Consider the following 25,030-nt stretch of genomic DNA (forward strand, 5'->3'; position numbering starts at 1 on the left):
ACAAGCAGCACCCGTTCACGAGTATGACGGATGAGCCAGCCATCATTGTACTCAACCATATTAGAGAGAGGACATCGACAATACTTGATGATATATATACTTATAGAAAATAATTAATGAAATTATTGTTAATTATTAAAATTCAAGTGTAGTGCACTTTTAAACATCAGAATTAAGCATTGTATCCGAAATAAATATAAATATGTAAATCAATATAGCTATATACAACAGTGTAATTATGACAACTGTTTATAAAAATCCGCGCCACATGGCGGCAGCATCCTTCGGTTAAATATTTACGACGCACCCGAGTCTGCACATCTAAACTGGAGCTTAGATCTCGTGATATTTCGGTGTCGGTGTTAAACCGACACTGCTCTAAAAATGTCTGGACTGAAACAGGGGACAGCACAAGGGGAAAGAGGGGCGCTTGCAAGAGATTGCAGGGCGCGGGTTGCGGGGTGTTGGCGCCTACGCACTGCCCGCCGCACCTTGCCGCCCGCCCAACTCCAGTCAGCAGCTGTGGCTCGTGTTGGCTGAACCATCAGATAGGGCCATCTTCTTTTTTCTTACCGTAGGTGAGTTCTGATGAGTTTTACTAATTTAAAATTTTATTATGAGTTTGATAAGTGTATTATTCGTTCAGTGAAGTGATATGTCAATATAACAAAATGGACTATTGTCAAGTAACGCCGGGAAATGTGACTAGTATCGGGACGTTAAAGTGATGTGAGATATAATAACGGGACGTTCATGAACTGGAAACCTTAAGAGTAGATATTAGTGAGGTCACAAGGATGTTTATTGTACCCACATAAAAATACTAATATTACACTATAATGACAAAATTACTTATATTAGGTATACAAAGTAGGTTTATTTTGTGCGTAGATATGACGTCATCAAAATAAGTAATAAAGAAAATTTACTTCGTAGATTTATAAAATAAAGAATTTCAATTAATAATTTACAACCTCATCTTAATCTCAAATCATTTAATAACACAGTTTAAAAATCGTCACGTGTTACCATTACCATTTTAATAAAAAATGGGTAAGGTTTTATAGGTGTGTAATTAAAAAATATGTAAATCCAATTAAATTTTGTTCAATGTTTACTAGAAACGGTTCTCAGTCTCACCAAACATGTTATACTTATTTTTTATTCGAATTTTAAAATATGAACGAAATATAATCTATATCCGTTGTATGTTGTGTACGTCTATCAGCTGTTACATCCGAAATCCGTGTAACCTAAGTCGCAACCGTGCCACCAAATTAGGATACGGTGATATGCAAGCCAACCTATTTCGATCGCGCGCGCGCCGCCCGATAACAGCCGAGAACTACCGACTTCGCCCGAATCTAATTGTGGAATTTTCATTTCCCTGCAAACTTTTATGGCACCGAAACTTTATTCCTTCGTAACGCGTAATAACTTCTGTCGTAATCTTATTTAGATTAGCAATTTGCATACGGATTTATTGAATTATCCTCTTATTTAACATTAGTCATGTATGATGGTACCTCCGGATATGCCTATACAATAGAATACAAAGTGTAAAGATTTTGTCAGTATCAAATATCTATAGTTCGCACCTAGGCGGCTGGCAATTATCCAAATAGTTTCAAGTAACAGGTTTGTTTCCATTAAGGACTGCCAAATACGTATTTTTACGTTGCTATGAAAAATGAATAGGTACATAGAGTATTCTCTATAACTTTAGTATTATTGTGTATTTTATATATTTTTTGTTGAAGAGATTGATAATATGAGAATGAGGTCAGATCAGTTAGCACATCGTGAAAAATTCACCAGTAATTTATCATGATGGTTTTCAGGACGAACCGCGTGTAGGTCAACCTGATATGGTATACTGCTAGCAATGGGGTCAGCAGTCCACATTACTAATAATCCTTTCGATATTGGTGTTATTTGTGCTTGAAAATTCTACCAATTATGGAAACAAAACACATGACTCCAAATCTTTACCAAAACTTCTGGTATGGAAATAGCAATTATTAGGGATAGGCCGATTAGTATAGTTTACTAATATTCTGACGACTTTTCTGCCACCAACAACATCTTAATGTTAATTTTCATATATTTTAAACATTTTTAATATTTCTAAGTAGCTGAAGATCGATCGATTTTGTCATACAATTTTACAGTAAGCTATCTCAAATGTTTTATCATTAGAGATAATACTTATTAACTTACTACTACTATTATAGTATTTAAATGAAAGATGAATCATATATATGGTATTAATAAAAATATACATATTATATACAAGTGCAAGTTTTTTAAATGTCATTAATTTTCTTACCTTTCATATTATTATAAAGTATATACTTAGTTTAGTAGGTACCTATATCTTAATTAAGTATGCATCGGATTTCCAGTTTGCTCTATATTGTATAAATACGTATTCTGTTGTTTTAGTTATAACTTCAGCAATTTAAATATTTAAAGTAGGTAACTGTGTGCAGTCGGTTCATTGTAGTTTCCATACGAATATATAGAATTGCTAATATCTACTAGTTTCAACAAAGTTATCAGAATCAGTGAACACTTTGGAAAGTGTTTAATCTATACTGATATTATAAAGAGGTACAGTTTGTGAGTTTGTATTTATGTTTCATTAATAATTACGATTATTAATATTTAATTAATGATTTACAGGACACAGAGACCAACACAAACAAAATGGCGGATGATGAAGTAAGGTAAGAAGCTAGCTAAAGTCACTGTTTTATTTATTATATTATTTTTATATACATACATTATTATATTCGGTGAAGCTGTAAAGGCCAGTTGCGGCCAACAGCATTATAGTAGTCCGAAAAAAGGACATAATTATATTTATCTCTGCTTTGGAGGATTGCAACAGAAGTGTCAAATTGTCTTTACGACATACATTATGTATAATATATATTCCAACTATAAATAATAAGTAAGTAATAAATCTTATTTTTTAGACAGTATAAAAATATAATACAATTTATGTATTGTTCGATGAAATGAAATGTTCGTACCTTTTATACATCTTATAACTTCTCGATATTATTAAATACAATAATAAATGTAATAATTATAATTATATAATATCTAAAATCAACTATAATAATAAGTTCAGTACATTACATTATTCGCTAAAGTTGAGCAAAACGAGGAGCAAGTGAGTAAATATTGAGTGGGTCTGTAAAATGTTTGATGAAGTCTATGGTTGCTTTTTATTAGGTAAATATTTTATTATACATTTACTTCATCTGGTATAAGTTCTGAAGTATGTGTGTGAAAGAGAGAGAAAAAAAATGAGCAAAAAAATTGGTGAATAAATGATCCATAGTGAATTAATTAGCATTTTCTCTAAAATCGACGGCGTTTGTTTTTTGCCGCATTTAAATTCAATTGGACGGTAGCATTATAAATCAGGAAAATAGACATGCATAAGTGATTAAAGTTGCCCTATGTAATGCCAATAATTTTGATTTTGGTGTCGTATTTTCCATCATGATTAATTTCATACTTAATAAATAAAGTAGATGTATGTACTAAATTGAATTTATACTGCGATAGACTTAAAAAAAATCGTCTACCTTGGGTATCTATTGTCACGTATTTCAGCCGCCTGGCAGCTTGTTTATAAGCAGTGCGTCGGTTGGAAACTGAGATATGGCAGTGAAATTACAGTGTATGAAGACATTACACCTGTTTTTGCGAAATGGCATCAGGGATGTAACGAACGTCATACGAAGAGGTGTATTTTTGTATAGTATATAGGTAACGATTGCTATATTATACAAAGTGTAATCAGACTGTTAACTATAACTATTATATTAAAATTCAAATGCAAATCGTTCATTCATTCAATGACAATTTAGCCGCTTATGAACGTCAATATTTTTGTATTATAATGTTTTCCATGCAGTCCATTTCAATATACAGATTCAATTGAGAAGAACTGGCATGAAACTCAATTGAATTTGTCATTTAGTTAGGTATATAAGTGTATATAAATATCGTTAACTAACATGGTGTTTCTGATTTGTTTTCTGTTCCATTGTATTTATTCTCTACATCGTCTCTGCTGTCCGGTCACTGCGGTCCTGGTACTGGTTGTCTGGGTGCTTCCATATCTACCACACACCAGTATTGAGTCTATCTCCTCGAGACTCAGGTAAATGTTGCAACTAACCCGCTTATGCCTGTTACACGAAACAAATACAGCATCCAAAAATATCTATTACACCACTGTAATAAAGTCTATTTTAAAAGATAGAAATAAATGTTTAAAAAAAGATGGTGCATCGACGCTTCATTTTATATAACATGAAATTTCTGTTACAGCTGTTTTTATATAAATTTTTATATATTTCACTTCTCGTCAGTTAGTAAGTTTCGATGTCCAGTTTAACTGGAGGCTTAGAGCATTTTATGTAAACGCTATATAATTTGTACACGCGCAATGTTTTTTTATGAATTATTTCACGTAATAATACGCTATTGGATCCAACAAAACAGTATTTAACATCGAATATATATAACATATGAATTCTAACACACTTTGATATGTGGCACAAGTTGTATAATGTCATTGCTTTACTTGTTTATTTAATCATACGTTTATAAAGATAAAATTTTAATCAGTATGTAAAAAACTATGATATAAATAACATGTGGGCAATGATATTATAATCAAAATTACTAGCACAATAATGCACTCGCAAAACTCACACCACAAGCTCCCAAACGCACTGATGTAACACCTAATACAAAAGCAATATGTAATTAAAGATCCATTTATATGTCTGTGTCAAATTTCAATGTTTCAGTATGTAATTTATAAAGAATACTAATATTTTTCCAAATTGCCTCTAATTCATTTTATATTGGTAACAAATTATTTAAAGTGTTAATGATTTTTACATTGCCCGAAAATTAATGTACCTACATATGTTGTCTTTCTCGTTTAATTTCATGTTATTCCGAGTCTCGTAAATAACTTAACTTTTGGAAAACAACATCTGTAACTAACTATAAAATAGCAACAATACATCAATGTCCTGTTCATGGTGGCACATGTTTAAAATTAAACGTTTATTTCCATTTACCTTTCAATTAATCTTGTATAAAAATGTCTCACGAATATGTCAACATTAATACATAATAAATTTTATGTACTTTGAAGAACGTGTGCTAATCATTGTTTTTTTGTTATTTCAGAAAAAGCGTCTCGAGGAGGTAACGTAATGACGGTCGACTACAAAACACAACGTTTTACATTCTCAAATAATTATTCTATATAAAAATGAGATAATTGTGTAGAAATATTTTATAAAATGCAGCACAATGCAAAAGTAAAAGTATCTGAATGAAAACTAGTATTATTTGTAAGCAAATTAATACATTTTGATGACATATATGTCTATATTATAAATACGTTCATGTACATAAATAATATACTTCATTTCATTAATAAAAAATAGCCCGATATTTGATTACTGATTAGCCTTTTTTTAACAAAGTAGGTTAGGTTTTATGACATATAACACACACATTAAATATTAGAAAAGTAGGCACACTGTTACCATTATTTTGACTGTCTTTAGGCGAAGAAGGCCAAACAGGCCGAAATCGACCGCAAGCGCGCTGAGGTGCGCAAGCGCATGGAGGAAGCCTCCAAGGCCAAGAAGGCGAAGAAAGGTTTCATGACACCTGAGAGAAAGAAGAAACTCAGGGTGAGTATGCAGTTTGAAATATTATATACTTTTATAGATAGAGAGTCTTAGTAATCAACACCTAAAAATTAAACAGGTGAGCTGCTTTCTAATTAATCTCAATCATTATTGAGGGGAATATTAAATATAGTGTTAGAACGGAATATAAGTACGTTTATTTATTTGTTAGGCAATAAAATCTATTTGAGTACCAATTTCGTATCGAATACAACAAAAATAGGTATTTACCGAGTTTTTATATCCTTCATAATAGTTGCTGCTGCGTAAAAAAGCCGCCGAGGAGTTGAAGAAGGAACAGGAGCGCAAAGCGGCCGAGAGAAGGCGCATCATTGAGGAGAGGTGCGGTAAAGCAAAGAATATTGACGATGCCAATGAAGGTAAATATTATTCCTCACGAAAACATTGATCTATGACCAATTTCGTAAATTTTATAATATATGTCAGTGATCTATACCATTGCCAAGATGTTGTAATTTAAGCACTCAATGATTCAGATATCGTATGTCATACACATCACACCACATCAGCTTACAGATGATTGTCATCCAATGGTGACCCATGTAATGTATGTTATATCATATTATAGATTCTCTTTCGAGGATTTCCAAAGAATACCACGACCGCATCGCTCAACTTGAAGACCAAAAGTACGATCTGGAATACATCGTTAAAAGGAAAGATATGGAGGTAGTGAGACGGGCCGCTGTGGATCGGCTCTCTTTTGGCGACTTACCAAACTTACATAACTTCACTTTCATTTAACGTTACTTGTGATATGAAAAGTGCCGTGTTGTCTCTCTTTCGACTGTTTGACATAACAGAGTATTTTAACTAGTCACTGGTGTGGCGGGCAATCAGCTTCGGCCCATTTATCTATTCTAATGCGTTTCTCTTCTTCTTCAAACCAATTTTAAGTCGTTATATTTATCTGCGAATACTTACTACCTTCTGTTTTTCCGATAAATTTCCTCTTGAGACTCACATCATAACCAACTGTACGTTGATCGACGATATCACCGGTCGACCTAGGTGCAAGTAAGAACGTGTGTGTAGTGCGGGCGAGTAACTTATGGTTGATTTTATAGCGGCTCTCACGAGCATCATAACCGGTTACCATCAGCGAATCATCAAGCTCGAAGAGGAGAAGTACGATCACGAGATGGAGGTGGCCCGAAAGGGACTCGAGGTCTGACCTGGTTTGGGCGCAACGCAAACTTTACACGCTCTTCGTTTGAGTAGTTCATGCCGTTAATGTGACTAGAAAAATAATTATTTGTTTTCGCAGCCGTATCATAATTATAAATTTGCGAAGCTGGAACCAAATATACCTACATCCTTAACCGTGTGGATAACAATTAAATTTTATATACGCTAAAATAACAAAGATCGTGGTAGCGACTCTGAAGCTGCTAATTCGATAATGTAGATACTCTCATCGAGTTTCGAGTCAATAACAACATAGGCTATGATGCAGTAATTTTCCATCTATGATCCTACCTGTACAACTGCAATCATGTAGCTTCGCTTACGCTTGTACTCCTCGAGTGGAGAGGTCCCCATCTAGAGTTCTACACTACGACATTCGTACGACTGCGGGACGGCCGCTGATTTGCTTCCGATCTCATACCATACCTTAAAGTTTAATTGTTTTTCTTTAGCGGAACTGCAGACAATATGTCAAATGTACTGGCACAGAATATACAACCTTGAGGGGGATAAATATGAGCTAGAACGAGCGATCGAAATTAGGAAAATGGAGGTAAACTACATAATTAGGAGTGGGAATGCATATGAGTTGATTCTGATTTAGTTATTACAACATGACATGATAGTTGTACGGCTCACCGCACACATGCACACGTCGCCCCCGTCGACAGACGCAGGTTACTCACACAATGCCCATGCTCATTCTGCTGGCTCAATAATCTGTCTTTCCTTTTTCTATAGCATTGCTCAAGAGAATAATACAGGAGTATTATGACCGCATGTATGTGTGTGAGGGCCAGAAATGGGATTTGGAACATGAAGTCAGGAAAAGAGATTATGAGGTATTGACCAATACTTTATAACCATTGTGAATATCACAGTCATCGATAACGTAACAACGTGCGCGTGTGTAAATTCGTGTTTATATATATATTGACAATGCTTTGTAAGTTTTCGGTTGTTTGTTGTTGAATTGTAAATAACGGCGAGGGGAGGCTCGGTAGTGTAAATGTAGAACGGGTGTGTGCGAGATGTAAGACGCGCCGCGAGTCGCTGAGACAGCGGCGACAGAAGCGGGCGCAGGCCGAACGCGGCGCGTACGGCTGCGGTGCAAAATCGATCGGCGCGTCATCCGACATGGAGCTTACACCATTAACTACACTAACTACAGTAACCGCGATCGCCATCGGCGTAACAGTAACCACACTGCACTCACTACTGATGCGGGCAGCTTTGCCACAACATGCATGCCCGCGTAACTCGCACCTGCGGCATCATTATCATCGCACTATGTCCTCTATGCTTGTCTTATTCATCATTTTCTTCAGTTCAAGGTATCTTCGATATCATTATGAGACCTATCTTCATTATTATTGTCTGCTCCTAATTATGTGTTGTTTTCATATATGTAAAGCTTTTTATGTCTGTTGCATGACTCTAAAAATGTTAACAAAATAAGCTTCCAAATCCCGATTAATATTTTCACTCCTAAAATAGTATGGCACTTTAATAAAATTAAATCGAGTGTTTAAGCAGTAATAATCGAGAGCACCGTCGCTGCATACGCCAATGTTACGCTTCATGTGTGGTGGCAAGCTTAGTGGCCTTACTGAATTTTCTCTTTTTATGATAACATAATTTAGTTTCCGTTGAAGTGTAAATGGAACGCTGGACTGGTTCCTATATTGGCACACGCAAGTGCATAGTGTAAGTGAAACTTCTTGTTCCAAATCTCCAACTTTTCATGTATGTGCCGCGTATTTCTCGCGAAATGTTTGCGTGTTCGGTTGCTGAGAGCCCCAGATACCTTTTGTAATACCCGATGTGATTAGCTGGACACCGAGTGTTTCAATAGAAAGTGCCATGCTCTGGTCGAGTTGCCCATCCCTTCCCTGTCGACTCCGAGCCCGCGGCGTCCTCGGTCGCACAGTTTATATTTGCACCCACTATTCGGGACACGGAGTGGTATATACTATGCTCACTTGCGAGTCCAAAGACACTACAAAACAATAATATATATACTTTTACATTTGCAACTCTGGATCGATTTTGCACCGTCACCCATAACACACACTTGCAACGTTCTTACTCTCTGTTCATACAATGTACGTCTTTAAAACCGTTCAATAAAAAGACGTACATATGTAATTTGGTTAAAGCACATGAATATAGCGCTCAATATATTACAACTTCGATTACTGGACTAGAGAACATGGAAACACATGATTACCGTACCACATACAATCCGATCAGCGTCGAAGAAGTATAATATTTTTGGCGCTGGTTTGTTTTGCACCATGTACAATATCCTGCACATAAATGTTATGAGTATTAAGAAAACAGGAGCTGCAGGCGACCAGCTACCAATGTCGAGGCACGGTAGATTTTGTGCACGTACTTCTAAGTAGACTATAATGAATTGTTATTAGAGAACGTATATTTATAGGCAAAGAGCACAGGTTAAAGATATATAGGCAACGAGTGGTAGGCAACGGGACTGACATTTGCGGAGTATTTTCTGTATGTATTTACATACATACTTCTGAGAATTAAACTGATCTACTGCTCGCAAATAACACCGCCTAATCTTCACCCAGCTCTATATCTTGTTCTGTGCTTTTCTCGTATTAATAATTCATCATTATATTTTAAACACTGTTACAATTCTACATTCTGCTCTACATATGTATTGTTATGCTTTATTTTACAGATCTTTTGGAGTTTGACGCTTTCAATGTTTTCTGACTTCTTTTCGTGAATTGCATGAAGTTTTTGGTATCTGGTATTTTACGTAATTTTTTACTTGACTGTACCTATATAGCAAACAGTACGTTATGGAAACATAATTTTACTATATTAGTTTTATTATCAATATAATTCATTTGTAGAAACAACATAAATATTATGTACTTTTAATTTTGGTACAGACGTGTGAAATTATTACTGTAATCACTATTACTAGAAAAAAATATTATTTAAATTTCTTTTATAATTTTCTTGAGTTTCTCCAATTGGCTAAAAAATACAATCATATAAGTAGATAATTAAAATAATTTTCAATTTTAATGTAAATATGAGTTTTCTCATTTTCACCATTTAAATTTATTTCTTATTCTTCCAATCTATGATCTAACTCTTTGAAAGCCTAAGATAAGCTAACTTATTTCATTTTACTCATAATTTACTCTCTTTTCACACAAATGTTGTATTTGACAGATCGCTGACCTGAACTCTCAAGTCAATGACCTCAGAGGCAAGTTGTAAGTATTAATTATATATTTAAATTATTATTGGCCATATTAAATATTGCATTCATTACAACTTTAACAGTTGATAATGGTACTGACTACCCTATCTGGGATAATAGTCATGAAGGTATATTAATCTGCTCCCAATAAAATTCCAATTTTATAGTAACAGGATCGTTACAATCATATACAAAACATGTTCATCATATTATAATATAAAATGTTGGTGTATGAAATTTTTTTTTATGTTTATTCGCCCACTAAAATCTCGTGCTAAGTATAATTTTTTTTTGTAAAAAATGTAACAAACCAAGTGGGCAGGATGTGACTCTGAATACAATTATATTCAGTATAATGATACGGCCGCGTCTGAGAGCCGCTGAGGACTGCGCCGCGCCGCAACACTTTACTTCCTTTGTTATACAAAGACCATGCCATTTATAATATGAATGGTTTCAAATTTTAGTCGGATGAATATATTTTCTTCCATATATATACTAGCTGTACCCTCGTCTTCGCCCGCTTGATAGATTTAGCTTATTCTGATATATAAGCTTTATTACTCTAAGGTTACGTCAAAATCCGAAAGTACTTTTTGCGAGAAATAGTAACAAATGTGGTGTGGGGTCCACCTTATCATTCAGGGGTATGAAAAATAGATGTTCGCCGATTCTCAGGATTTACCTGACCTTACCGCAAAATTTCATAAAAATCAGTTAAAAAACCGTTTCGGAAGAGTTCGGTAACAACTACCGCGATACTAGAATTTTTTGTTGTTTTTGTTGTTTTTAAAATGAATTTATGAACTCAAAATAATGTTTTATAGAATTTATGACTGCTTGTTTATCTGCGTGTTCCTGCGCGTTAATCTTAGAAATGATTTAACCAATTTTCGTACGGTTATCACTAATGTATTAATCATTACATAGAATTTGGTGCTTATTTTATATCTATCGATATAGAAATAATAACGTTATAGGTGTACAAAGCTTAACTTGAATTTGAATTTTAGATACACAGTATTTCAGTATATATTTAATAGTATTTCAATATAACAGTAATTCATTATTTATTGAGAATGTTACTGATTTTAGAGTAGTTGTGTACTTTTTTAAAGTATATTCAACGAATTAAAGTGATGTATTCTCGTTATGTGCTGAAAATATTGAAATATTCAAAAATATTCCAATTTATGCAATCCGGTTACCCGTGCATATATACATATTAAACACACAACTGCTGAAAGAAGTACCAAGGATTGACCTTCCAAATTTTTAAATAATAATATGCATAAGTTATTATTGAACAAAATAGCTTTATATTATACTTTTCCATCCTAACAACGACGCCAATTCAATTATTTAATGACTAGGTATTAGTTGAGCCATTGTGACAATAACGTTTTTAATATTATTACAAACACGTAACTATTATATCATTTCAATTTCTATATATAAATAGTTTACATTGCACTAACGTTTGTAATTCTTAGTAGGGACGATATTTTTAACGTTAACACATAAATAATGTTAAGCTCGAGTAATCTATTTCACACAGCTTTGGACATCGTGCCATTTCCTTTAATGTCTCCAATCTTACTACTCTCAAGGGAGTTAGTCCATCAGCTACATAAAACGCTCGGTATACATGTCGGGTGTACCGTATCATAATATGAAATTCGACTTGTTATCGATAATAGGAAAATACACTTAGATATATCGTAAATTAGTAAATACATTTGAATGTAACTAGAATATCGAACTGAAAATGTTGACAAATTGCTGACTGGCCACCGTCGTCTGTATATGAACAAACAACAACGCATCACAACATCATGTGAATCACATGGCAACTTTCTTGTTTGGCCTTCGTATTCAGTATGTTTACTGTCATATATCAAAGTTCAAATAGTAACACATTACAAAGCCAACTGCTTGGCGTCAGAAATAGGCGAGATATAGGCAAATAGAAAAATATCAGCTCTAGATAAATATCAATAATATGTATGTATACCAATGAATGAAATATTTACTATTGTTATTTTTTCTTTAATTTAGCGTCAAACCCACACTAAAGAAGGTGTCCAAATACGAGAACAAATTCGCCAAACTTCAAAAGAAGGCCGCCGAATTCAACTTCCGTAACCAATTGAAGGTTGTCAAAAAGAAGGAATTCACCCTCGAAGAAGAAGATAAAGAGGTAAATACACGTATATGTAATAGATTATACTAATAGACACATTATATTCAGTACTTTTTCTTTACTCCTAGATTTGAATTCAGGATAACAAAATTGGTAACTATTAAAATCTATCTAATGGATTTAACAAGTTGTCGCAAATATAAACAATTAAAAATTAAATTTATATAGCATTTGTTAAACATTGATTATGATAAACACCGGAAAGAAAATTTTCGGTGATGTCTGAAATCTTAAAATATTAAATATTAAAACATCATTGTAACAGGAATAACATTACATTTTTACGAAACTGAACAATTTAATCTTATACACATACATAATAAATTGCACTCACTATAGAACTTCTAATAATTTTCTAAACTGTAATGATACCTAACGTAAAAGTATAGTTAATTTTGTTAAATTTAGTGTTGGTTCGATTCCACCATACTGTACCTCTAATGGATTCTCTAATAACTTTACAACACTAATAATATCTAATACATAAATATACATTCCACTAGTACTATATATACAGATTAAAAACCTGAAATTACTAATTACTCATGTTCCAACAGGCCAAGAAAGCGGAGAAAGCTGATTGGGCTATCGGGAAGAAGTAGATAACATTCAACAAAAAATATATATATATAATATCTTTAAAAATTCCCGTCACCATTCATTTTGAAATGGTTTAATTTTAACGCACTATAATATTATAATAAATTATTTTCTATTTCCACCAAACACTTTTATTGTTAAGTTTTTTCAACCAACCGATAAAATAGTGAGGTGAGAAAATGTTTGGATTCGCTCCATGCTTCTCCCGTAGTTGTTTTGATCAATTTAATAACGAATCGAGGTCCCTCAGCCCCAGGCCAGCTTACGTTCCGTATTATTTATTTAAATGCCATTTTCTTCAGAATTCAGAATCCCCTGCTAAGCTTCGCTAATCCTATGTTCATGAATTTTCAGGGACTAGGATGTTATAGAAAGTGCTAATATTGTTTTTAAAATACCTTGACGCTAATGACTAACACATAAACTGTGTAACAATTATCTCCTGTTTATTATTCAACGATGAAATTTACTATATTTATTTCACTTCATAGAATATCGTATAGATATAACGGAAAGAGACAATGCGATGAACTAATAAACAATGACATAATATATAATTAATTCTATCAATCTATAAATTTAACTTTTCACATACAGAATCATCATACTATACAACTCCGATCAAAATATATTTAGCACCTGTACCTTTATTTCGTTATGACATCACAGCATAATAACATATTGTCATGCGATTATCCACAGGGTGGTGCCGGAGGAAAGGTAAATGAAATATAAATGCCATGTAAAAAGAGGTTTTATATAGAAATGATCGTACTCGCGGCATGTTAGTGCCACACTTGCACAGCTTGAAGCCATTCTTAGAATGGCATTGGCAATTGCCTGGTTTCATTATTCTGGGTGTACGACCATGCCAATTTATCTTCTATATCAATTACAATTGGCAATAAATCAGCCTTGCATACACTCTTCTAGACACTTACTGTAAATCTGCTTTTGTGTGTCACCCACTCGCCAATTAGGGCATATATTATATACACATAAGTATATAATTTGAATATGTTATAGGATGCAATACGATTCGCTTCAAGTTTTGATAGTACGGTTTTTGTAGGCACATCCCTAGTGTTTTTTATTCGCTTCGACGTGTGATCTGCTTCAAGGGTGTCAGCATCGTCATGGCGTAAATAACTTCATATTGTACTATAAAGAAATTGTACTAATCACAAAATATAATTTATCACAATCTAGACACTTCTAAAAACAACATAGTACAATATGAGATTATTTTTTTATTGGTCTCAAGTTCTACTATTTTCTTTTCAAGGAAACCAATGATACACGTCCATTATACATATATATAGATATAAATATTTTGACTAACAACTTCGTTTCTAGTCTTTCAAAATCCCGTTTTATGTTTCGATTATGATACTAAAATTTGTATACAATAGTGAATTACAAGTAAGTTTAAAAAAGTCAGGCTTCAAGTTTGAAACCTGATACTATTAAACTTCTTTTTCATTAAAGTGTTGTCTGTTTTAAAGTGAGGTTAATTTATTTCAATTACTTGGTAATTAATTTTCAGTGTGTAGTGACATTTGTTTCCTTGTTATAATGAAAATACTATACAACACCTGCGTACATGTATATACTGTCAACTGTACAGGCTTATTTCCACATTTTCTGAGTAGCTATTTTATATACAAAGTCATTGGACTATCTAGACGTGTGTCCTAATACGGCATTTTACTGAGTTGACTATTCTATGCATATATACTTCGTTATTATTATGTATGTATTGGTAAAGTATATAATTTTTTATACAACAAACAGAAGAGAACATTTTATGTACATTTACAAATGAAATAAAAATAATAACGAAGTATTACAATATTTAAAGAAAAAGATATTTAAGAGTGTGAACATAACATGTTAATTTTAATTTTACAGAAAAAACCAGACTGGTCCAAGGGCAAACCGGGAGATCAAAAGGTAAAAGAGGAAGAAGTTGAGGCATGAAGTGTTTCCCTACCATAAATTATATTAAGGCCTGCCATAAACATCCAATCTATGTGATAAACCCACCCTGTATGTGGTTAGTTTCATCGATAGGCTCCTACAATATCCACCCGTGTAAGCCATTGGCAAATTCCTTCCGTATTTCTATGTATATTTTCCAATAAGAAGAACCGTGACTACCATTTCAAATATGTGAAACAGTTTTTATAATTATTTATTTATTATATAATTTTTTTTGTAAGATAATAAAATTAATTTTCTGTATTACATTATGTGTTGTTGCGATGTCATTTTTGTGTACCTTTTTCCTATTTATTTTCAACATTCCTTTGTCCCTTACCTGTCGTTAATTTTATCAGTAGCGTTTTAGGATAAAATAAAATTGTTTTCTTTGTTATATGCCTCCTCGGCACACGCGTGTCCCTCTGTGTATCCATTTAAATATTTACCCTTTTACATTTTTGTCCAAACATATTATTGTTTTAGAATAAAATCACAATTCAATAACTGTTTTGTAATGACAGTTGATTTACATAATATTAAAATAGCGTTTTCTTTGTAATGCATGTAGGTGTATCATGTTTTATAATTTACATTTAGATTGCTAGGAAAAAACGATTCTGTATGCAGAAGAAGATACGAATTCATTTCAAGAAAGATTTGTTTTTCTTGGCATACTTAATAAGTATTTTATTTAAATATTATCTGCTTAGGATTGAACTGGAGACACATAATTATATTATTTGTCAACTTTTTTTTTTAAATCACTAATCAGTGTAATGTCTACCTGATATTTTATTTATGTAGGTAATTTCCTTATCTAACTTTAATAGTAACAATAGTAATATTAAATAAATACTTTTATATTAATTAAGTCATTTTAAAAAACCTTTTAAAATGATAATACGTTGGATTTAAGAATAACTAAAAAGTAAAAAGCTCCAGTTGTAAGAAAATTAACTACGCATTAGAAGTTTTTAGATTCGTGGAGATTGTACCTATAGCTTGAAATTGGAGTTGTCACATACTCCAATATTTAGTCACAATAGAAAATTTTCATTGCATATTGGTAGTCGCTTCGATATATAAAACATGGATTTATTATGAGAGCAATCATCTCGCTTTATACAGAGTCAAATGAAACCTGATTTATTAACCTTTTTTGGTAAGTATAAAAATGCGAAATTTCAAAATGAATTGTTCAGTAGAGATATTCCAAAAATATAATATAGCCAAAAATTATACGTATATATTAATTGAGGAATTGCTGGTATTGAATGTAGCAGAAAGACGAATTCAATGAAGTAGACAACAATTATACAGAGATAGTTTTGTAAAAGTAGATACTTTCGAAAAATATAATTATGTAGGTACATATAATAAATGAGGAACTGAATGTAGCAGGCAGACGAAATCTGTCATGAAGTAGTCAACATTTATATACATATGTAAAAATATAATATAATAAAATAAACATAATTAGGCCGAACTGTGAAGGGCACTGACTTTAATTTTGGGATAAAGAATAATACTATGAAAAGCTTTCTTCTCCTTTCCTGATAGCTTAGGTAAACAATGGTTTAATTTTTGAGGAAGAAAATTATCTGCGAGCACGCACTTACAGCATAAGATAGCATGACAGTATAAGATAGTAGATATGATTACTCGTTTCTAAATTTAGTCTGTAGAATTGTAAAATTATGCAGTATATGCAGTCCACTACTGGACATAGGCCTATCCCAAAGCATGCCACTGGGCGCTATTATCTTCTTGTCCAATCTTTACGCAACCCTATATATGTTGTCGCTCTATCTAGCTGTGGGGCGTCCTACACTACGTTTGCCAATTCGCGGTCTCCACTCTAGAACACGTCTATTTCAACGAAAATTAGGCATAATTTTACTCAGATAATCTACATAAACATCTTGTTATATGCAAAATAATGCATTTAGTGTATATATAATCTAGATTCCTCCTTCAATATTTTATTATAATATTAGAATAATCAATAATTACAACCCCTTTTCAGTTGTGTCAAAGTCAAAATCATATACAATAGTTTTTGAAGCCAGCACATAATAATTTGTTGTCACATTCCCTACCAACCATTTTGGCTAGCTACTTCAACTAAGATGAACTGGTAATTTCTTGCCAGTTGAGTTTGCTCAAATTAAATATCCTACAAAGTATGGGTAACTTTTTTCTGGTTCTATAATAGTTCTTTAGTATTCTGGGGATATGTCATCACTAGAACGGTATATGTTACTTATATAGCGACGGCATATGATTTCTTTGTATGGATGTTGATGGAATGATGCACCCACCTGTACCAAGGGTATACTCCGACGCGGCACCAGTGAAGATGTGATGAAGTCAGTGCAGTAGACCCATCGTGGCTTATCTTATTAATATTATAAATGCGAAAGATTGTAACTATGGATGGATGTTTGTTACTCTTTACGCAAAATATACTGAACGGTTTTTGATGAAATTGTTTTTGATGAAATTTTACAGTAATATAGCTTATACATTAGAATAACATATAGTTTATAAAATTCACGCACAAATAGCGTGCACAGCTAGTTCATTATAAATTAGCCACGATGGTTTCTAGGGGGACTGCATGGAGATTGACCCGTTTCACTGCCATTACTAATGATATATCTCGGGATCACATGTGTTGACCACAACATGAAGATATATATATTTAATATTTGCAAGTTGTTTTCATTATAACAACTATATAATCATTACATTAGTTGCAAAATAGATAGTTTAGCTATCAAGATTATACTACTACATTTTAATGTTGGTACTTATATAACTACATGAGCCCACCTAATAAAATACTTTATTAAAAATTTGAAATACTTTAAATACCAGGCCATAAATTTAGCAGTTTAGCTTTTATTTAACACTTTTAAAGTCTAATTTCTAAAAATTAAAATGACTGAGTCAATTCAATATTATACTAGGTGTGCAATATTATAATTAATATGAAGCTATACATATTTATATTCTAATATAGAGCATAATATGGAATACGTATAATTAGTAAAAATCACAAGATCTCACCACGTTTGAGTTATCCAGGGAACTTAATGAAAATAAAACGTGGTAAGATCATGTGATTAAATATGTATACTAGCTGTCCAGTAAACGTTGTTTTGCCATATAAATTAATAACCCTATAAAAAAATAGGTGTGGACAACCCTTATCACTTAAGGGTATGAAAAATAGATAGTAGCCGATTCTTAGACCTACTGAATATGCATATAAAATTTCATAAAAATTGGTAAAGCCGTTGCAAAGGAGTATGGTAACTAACATTGTAACACGAGAATTTTATATATAAGAATGTAGTCAAATTAAAATAGTTTATAATATGAATTATTTCGTATTAGTAAAATTTAAATTCATATTACTACATTAGTTTATATATACATTCTTTTTATGTAGCGAAATGAAGTTATTTGTTACAAACAATAGTATATTTAGTACTTATATCGATACTGTCCAATTCTCTGAGAATAACTCCTGAGATTGTTCGGTAAGTGTATTGAATTATTTTAGCTTATAACAAGTAGATTCTAAATGAATCTAATAATTCTTTGCAAACAGTTCTTGCTTACTTGGCTATCAGGAGCTTTAAATTGCTAATGCAAACTACGTTTTTACGTAACCAATTGCTGATATTCATTCATGGCATTAAACGAAATTTTGCTTTATACAAAATTAACACCATCTCTGAATGTTGCATCATATAGGAATCAAATTGATATTAACAATTCATAAATAACATCATGCTTCTCATATACGTTAATTATTAATTTTAATATGAATTATAGACGTAATCAATAATTCGCATTAAGTTGCAATATTAAATGGAACTAATTACGGGATTAATACTGTAATATAATATTCGTTCGGTCCAAAATATTTCCTTTCAATTATATATATGATAATCTTATTCATCATTCTTTTATATAAATAAATTATACTAAGTATGCGTTCTTAAACAATGTTATGAAATTTGTTTTTTTAATGATATCCCCGTATAGATTTTCTTTTAAATATCTATAACTTGTTAAAACTAAACAAAAGATACATTTATAAATTTAATTTAACATAATACAAATGCAAATATGTAACTAAAATATCAATCAAATAAAATAAAAACTTTATTTTTATGAGATTGTACTTGTATCGATGAAAAACAAAAAATATTACAGATTAAATTTTTAATATTAGTCGAACTTAAATTACTGACTCTAAGATTTACGAAATTATTTACTGTCGTATTGTGTTACTTCCATTTAACATTACATCTATAGCTGACCTCAATATTAATTTCACGAGTTTATGATCTGCTCTTACTCATTTTGGAAACATGCAAGTTCCACTAATTTGATAGTAGAAATGAGATTGAAAATATCAGCGATGTGTTTTGTAACGCTTTAGGAGGCGGGAGCGGGTGATGGCGCTCCCACAGATGAGGCTTCACCTGAAGAGGGCGCGCCTCCTGCCGAAGGAGCTCCTCCTAGTGAGGGCGCTCCTCCCGCAGAAGGAGCGCCAGTGGAAGGGGCTCCAGCCGCACCAGCAGAGGGCGCCCCAGCGGCGCCAACAGAAGGCGCTCCAGCGGCACCAGCTGAGGGCGCTCCAGCGGCACCTCCAGCAGAAGGTGCAGCACCTCCTGCCGAAGGGGCGCCACCAGTTGAGGGTGCACCGGCGGCGCCTGCAGCTGCTCCTCCCGCAGACGGTAAATTATTTTATATCGTACCTGGTGATAATCAGTGTCCATAAAACAATTTGTAATATGATTACAGTCTTGATTTGGATAGTCACATTAATTAAATCCGCTTACTTGCTTGCTATAATCACTATTATATTAAGCAAATAAACAGATTTGCTACAAATAATAAAACCAATAACAAGAAACATTAGTTTATGTACAAGCTCAGAGCGCTTTAATTCTGGACCCATTAGAAATTTAAAGTTACTGGATAAAGAAAAATAGTTTTTTATTGTGGTAATTCTATAATTTTTATAGAATTACTAGTATTCTAGGAAGAAAGATTTTGGATAAAATAAAAACTTTAAGTGATATGTTGTTTAAATAATGTTACTGATGTGGTGAACTGTCAGTACAGATTGGCGTAGTTTTGAAGTAACACCGACCGCAGGATACTTTGTTCAACTGGTTTTACTTCTTTTTTTAGTAATGTAATACTTTATAAAGTACAATAACAAGTCAAGTAAATAAGTAAAAAAATCTTTTTATGATAGGTATACTACTTTATATTATTTATTTATAAAGTAGTTATATCATACATCTCTTTCAATCTCTTTAAACGTTCACAGGTGCGCCAGCACCCGTACCAGCTGCTCCCGCGGAAGGGGATCCAGCGGCGGCACCTGCTCCTGCTGCCCCAGAAGGTAAATATCGTTTACTAGTCTTAATTATCTCACTTTTGCTTGGACTTTCGAATTGCCCAATACGACAATAATGGAAATTGCCGGATACTTTTATTTTTTCAATGCACTGATGCACTGTGCACATATTGTATTCACATTTCAGCAGCACCAGCGCCTGATGCAGCAGCGGCGCCTGCTCCTCCTGCAGAAGGTATTGTTATTTGAATTATATAACATTCCCAGTATTTTTTTATTTGTGAAGTTATTTTACTTATATGGTATTGTCATACAGATACTAAGTATTTGATAGTGATGTGTGTACAGTGGCATAACAATAAGGGAATAGAGCAGGTAAAATATCATGGGACCGAGGTCGAGAATACCTTTGGTTAATTATTGTATAATTTTCTACAAAAATTATATTTAACCAATTTAAGGAACTACAAAATGATCCGTATTTAGATTAAGTGAGTGCTCTGTCCGATGAATTTGTATCGGACCTGTACGGTACTGTATGTAATTTATATGTATAATGTATCACATGCATGTATGGTTTATGAAATTAGATAGTGATCCATTGGTCTGAGTATAAAAAAATCTGAATATAATGTCAAATTAGAAGGACATGAGTATAATATTGTTCTCCTTGTCTAGTTAGCTATTCTCTTAATTTAACAGAAGGTGATGAGTTATTTCTGATCAATCAGTAGAAAATACCCAGACCGATACAAACAATCAAACTCATGAATATAATAGTTTGTAGTAATCGTACCCTCTACTAAAGGTAGTAAGGCGGTGTGCTAAACCGCTAGACCACCGAGGCCGTATGTATTATGAGTAATAGATAAAGTGACAGAATTAAAAAAATAATATTTTTACCAGCACCAGCGTCTACACCGGCACCAGAGCCTGCGCCCGCGCCGGCAGCGGAACCCGCAGCGCCGGCAGATCCACCACCAGTTGAAGGTTTATTACTTTTCACTTCTTTTGTATAAACAGAATATTGATAATAGGATTTTTGGAAGAACTTCAAACAAGCTGCTGATCTGTCGCCTATAGAGTTAATATGCCACCAATAACCTAATAGTATTCTGTGACATGCCAATATTCCTGAGTATTATACTTTCAAACCTAGTTGTTATACAGTCAGATATCATACTTCACCGAAACAAATTTGCATGGCAAGCTGCTTGGTGACAGTATTCGTGACATATAGATCGAGCTATGGGCTATAGTAGTTCGCTGTTATTAAAACCGTTTTTTTTATATATCACCTTTTAATTATGAATAATAACATTCTCAGCATTAGTCCTTTTAATAAAAAAAATAAAATAATACTTCTAAAGAATAACATCGTACGACCACTATTTTCTTATTTTGTAAATGTTTTCGTATTTTGGAGCAAAAAAATGTTCTACTATAAAGTAAACAATAATAAGTTATTTGAAAGGACCCGCTATCAATTAATTATCTAATACAGGTTGAATCTCTTTTTACAGCATCCGCATAATCCAGGTGTACAATTTGAAAATTCATCATGCTCAAGAAATCGACATTGTTGCCGCCTCGCTCTGGACATGTGGTCAAACTTAATCATTTTGTACTATTTCTATATTAATTAGGAGATTCCACGTATTATGTAAATTTTGTATTATGATCATAAAATAAATATTTATTGCATTTTTTTATTTCGAAATTTGTGACGTCACTCCAGACAAAGCCGTCCTTTGTCTGGAGACTGAATATCTTCTCCATTTATATAGCAATAGAACATAAATAGTAGACGCTATTACTAGGATAATACCCATAGTTTCCATTGAAACTATTTCCATAAGAACATAAGCTCCCAACGAACTAATTACAAAGCATTAGAAACAGAAGTGACAATTAGCGAAAAGTTAATCACCTCGACTAAACTGCTTGTAAATTAGGCTGAGTCAGGGTCGGGACATGCCTTACGACCGCTCGACCCTAATATCTTAGCCCCTATTATTTGAATAGAATCCCGAGTAGTTACGCAAACTCTTTGAGTAAATGGCCCTTGTACGTAGCCCTTAAAACAATGGACCCGACGCTCATGAATGGACAAGTACAAGACATTTGATATATTGTTACCTACATGATGTAACCATTAATTTGAGTTAACCAAATCGAGTACAGGATAAGCAACGGAATTTTATATTTTTAGCTTACGTTAAGTCAACTTACAAGTTTACGAATACATAGTGAATGCACAGATTTCACATGTACAATAAAGTACACCGAAAAAAGAAGGTTAAAATTTCCGAGTGAAATCTCTGGAGTAGAATGGTCTTAATAATTATCTCTCATTCGCTTTATCTTCAACCCTATGACGGTAATTAATGGGCTACATTAAGTTTAATTAAAATAGGCTTTCTGTAATACTGTAATTCCAACTTTGAATATTTTTGGTTGCAAAACTTTTTATACTTGCACAGGTCTTTTTCCCTTATACGATTTAAAATTAAAGGACATAAAGAGGCAGTGTAAACATACATAATTTCTACCTATTTAATATACACTGATGAATCGATCTCTTTCTAAATCCATTTCTAAGAACAAGTTGGAACAAACATTGAGGTCGTTATTTCATTAAGAGAAAGCTTCTTCTTCTTTTTCTTCTCGAGTACATATTTGTATTTATAAATTTACTTTTCAATTTCTGTAATATTATACTTTTAATACTTACGTGAAATATCTTGATCAGATATGATCATGTGGAAGTCAGGTTTCAAATCTATCTCATGGAATCGCATGAAAGATAGACGAGTTAGCATTGAGACAGTTCTGCCTATTCAGTACGATTCCTGTCGTAAGGAAACGTAGATAACGGGAATGAATAAATAAATGCAATATTAGCATTATTGCATTTATTAAAAATTAATAAAACATTGCTTAATTTTGTTATAAATACCTAATAATGAGTATAGTCAAACGGACCTTTCATATACTGCTGAACAAATATTTGAACACGTGTTTTCCCATTTGCCTAAATTGTTTAGTGAATTCAGTTCAATGGTTTCAATCACAGACTGATAACATGTAGGTTCCTTTGAGATCTTAAGATGATATTGATCATAGATATGGAAAATTATGAGTGTATATATATATTCACACCCCAACTCCCATATAATTTTGTGACAACTATGATTTAAGATTACTTTTCTAATAAATACAAATGAAAAAGAATATCTTTTCTAAAAAATAGCAAGTTCATTGATTTGAATTTTTTTGCTTTCGATTATTTAGGTCTTAAATGCAGTAATATGAATATTTAACCAATCCGAAGTCATAAACATTTAAGACTATGTCTCTCTGAAGTATTGGCTACGCCTATTAGGTCCTTAATTTCTTATTCGCATACCTCTTAATCTGCAATGCAGTTTATTTATCTTGTTAAATTTCGCCACTGTGGACACGACTTAAGATGGACACGTGTGAACAATAGAAGACAAACCCACTAATATTAAATTTTATGAGAACACTGAGGTTATATTTTCGCTTTCGTGGCCTTTTATTTTTTTATTACAGATAGGAAATTAGATTGGGCTCTTTTTCTCCCGAATTCTAATTTTCCACTCCCTTGAGCTTGTGTTGAAGATTTCTTTTCAGTTGCGCAAAAGAAAAATCTAAGCAGCATATAAATATTTTTTTATATCCAGTTACGGGGTAAACCCTGCCTCAAGAGGTCAAATAATGTTTGTAGATAGATCGATTGTATATTAAAAAGTATATATAAAAAAAAAGAAGAAACAGATACAATATTTAAGTCTCAATATAACATTATGTCACTGCTGTCCTTACTAGGTCATTATAATGACCTGTATGAAGGACATCCAGTTACATTTCCTAAGTGAAAGTTAGATTCCCTAGATATTAAAAAATAATGCTAATAATAATACTGCTGTTGTAGGATGCTAATGTGGTACATGTTCGTGAGAATACTTGTGAGTATGTGTTTGTGTCTGGATGTGTGTGTGTGTGTGTGTATGTGTATGTGTGTATGTGTATGTGTGTATGTGTATAAAGTGTACTATAATTACAAATTTAGGGGCATAATCAGTTCCTCAGTTTGGTCATAACTTTTATTTAGCAAATATGCGCGTACGATGTTCTTGAACTGATAATTAGATAGACCATGAATGTCAATGTTTGAATTTATTCTGTTGTATAAAGTGGGAGCTAAATAATATAAGAATCTATAAGTGAAGGTCAGTTTAGGTGAGGGTATAGGACAGATGTTGTCTTTACGTCGTTTGTTGGTGCTAGTATAAGGGGATTTACGATGCTGATAGAGGGTCGTGTTTAGTACATATAATTGCCTAACAGTCAGAACATTCCAATCAAGATATAATTGAGACGTTGGGTATAGTATGTGTTTGAATGATGCAACTTTTAAAACTGCTCGTTGAGCTACTTCAAGTGGTTTGATGATAGACTTTGCAGCTCCGCCCCAGCATGTAATACCATATGAAATCAAGGATTGTGTTAGCGTGTAGTAAACTGTGCGTAAAACATGTTGGTTGGTTATATGTCTAAGTGATTTAAATATATAAATTAATTTTCTAATCCTAGCAGTTAATGAGTTGATTTGAGCCTTAAAGTTTAGTAAG

At 32.8% G+C, this 25,030-nt stretch overlaps 2 protein-coding genes across 7 annotated transcripts; both read left to right on the forward strand.

Moving 5' to 3' along the window:
* The first annotated feature begins 487 nt into the window (after positions 1-487).
* Positions 488-15,247, forward strand: LOC131846141 (troponin I). 4 transcript variants are annotated; one of them, XM_059195372.1, is made up of 8 exons: positions 488-578; positions 2,686-2,724; positions 5,616-5,744; positions 5,998-6,121; positions 6,830-6,930; positions 10,167-10,210; positions 12,256-12,397; positions 14,912-15,247. In XM_059195372.1, the coding sequence occupies exons 2-8, from the start codon at positions 2,710-2,712 to the stop codon at positions 14,978-14,980; spliced, it is 624 nt and encodes a 207-aa protein (XP_059051355.1). In that variant the 5' UTR covers positions 488-578; positions 2,686-2,709; the 3' UTR covers positions 14,981-15,247. The 4 variants fall into 4 exon arrangements, with proteins under 4 accessions (XP_059051355.1, XP_059051354.1, XP_059051353.1 ...); XM_059195371.1 differs by lacking the exon at positions 6,830-6,930 and adding an exon at positions 7,403-7,503; XM_059195370.1 differs by lacking the exon at positions 6,830-6,930 and adding an exon at positions 6,331-6,431 and having other exon boundaries at positions 490-578.
* Positions 15,248-17,023: 1,776 nt separating this feature from the next.
* On the forward strand, positions 17,024-22,084 carry LOC131846142 (uncharacterized protein DDB_G0285291-like). 3 transcript variants are annotated; one of them, XM_059195374.1, is made up of 7 exons: positions 17,024-18,097; positions 18,441-18,531; positions 19,443-19,740; positions 20,343-20,417; positions 20,560-20,607; positions 21,279-21,362; positions 21,896-22,084. In XM_059195374.1, the coding sequence occupies exons 3-7, from the start codon at positions 19,459-19,461 to the stop codon at positions 22,016-22,018; spliced, it is 612 nt and encodes a 203-aa protein (XP_059051357.1). In that variant the 5' UTR covers positions 17,024-18,097; positions 18,441-18,531; positions 19,443-19,458; the 3' UTR covers positions 22,019-22,084. The 3 variants fall into 3 exon arrangements, with proteins under 3 accessions (XP_059051357.1, XP_059051356.1, XP_059051358.1); XM_059195373.1 differs by lacking the exons at positions 17,024-18,097; positions 18,441-18,531 and having other exon boundaries at positions 19,238-19,740; XM_059195375.1 differs by lacking the exons at positions 17,024-18,097; positions 18,441-18,531 and having other exon boundaries at positions 19,238-19,740; positions 20,563-20,607.
* The last annotated feature ends 2,946 nt before the right edge of the window (positions 22,085-25,030 follow it).

This window comes from Achroia grisella, unplaced genomic scaffold (genome assembly GCF_030625045.1).
Source record: "Achroia grisella isolate CSIRO2021 unplaced genomic scaffold, CSIRO_AGI_Agris_v1 utg501, whole genome shotgun sequence".
NCBI classification, from domain to species: Eukaryota; Metazoa; Arthropoda; class Insecta; order Lepidoptera; family Pyralidae; genus Achroia; species Achroia grisella.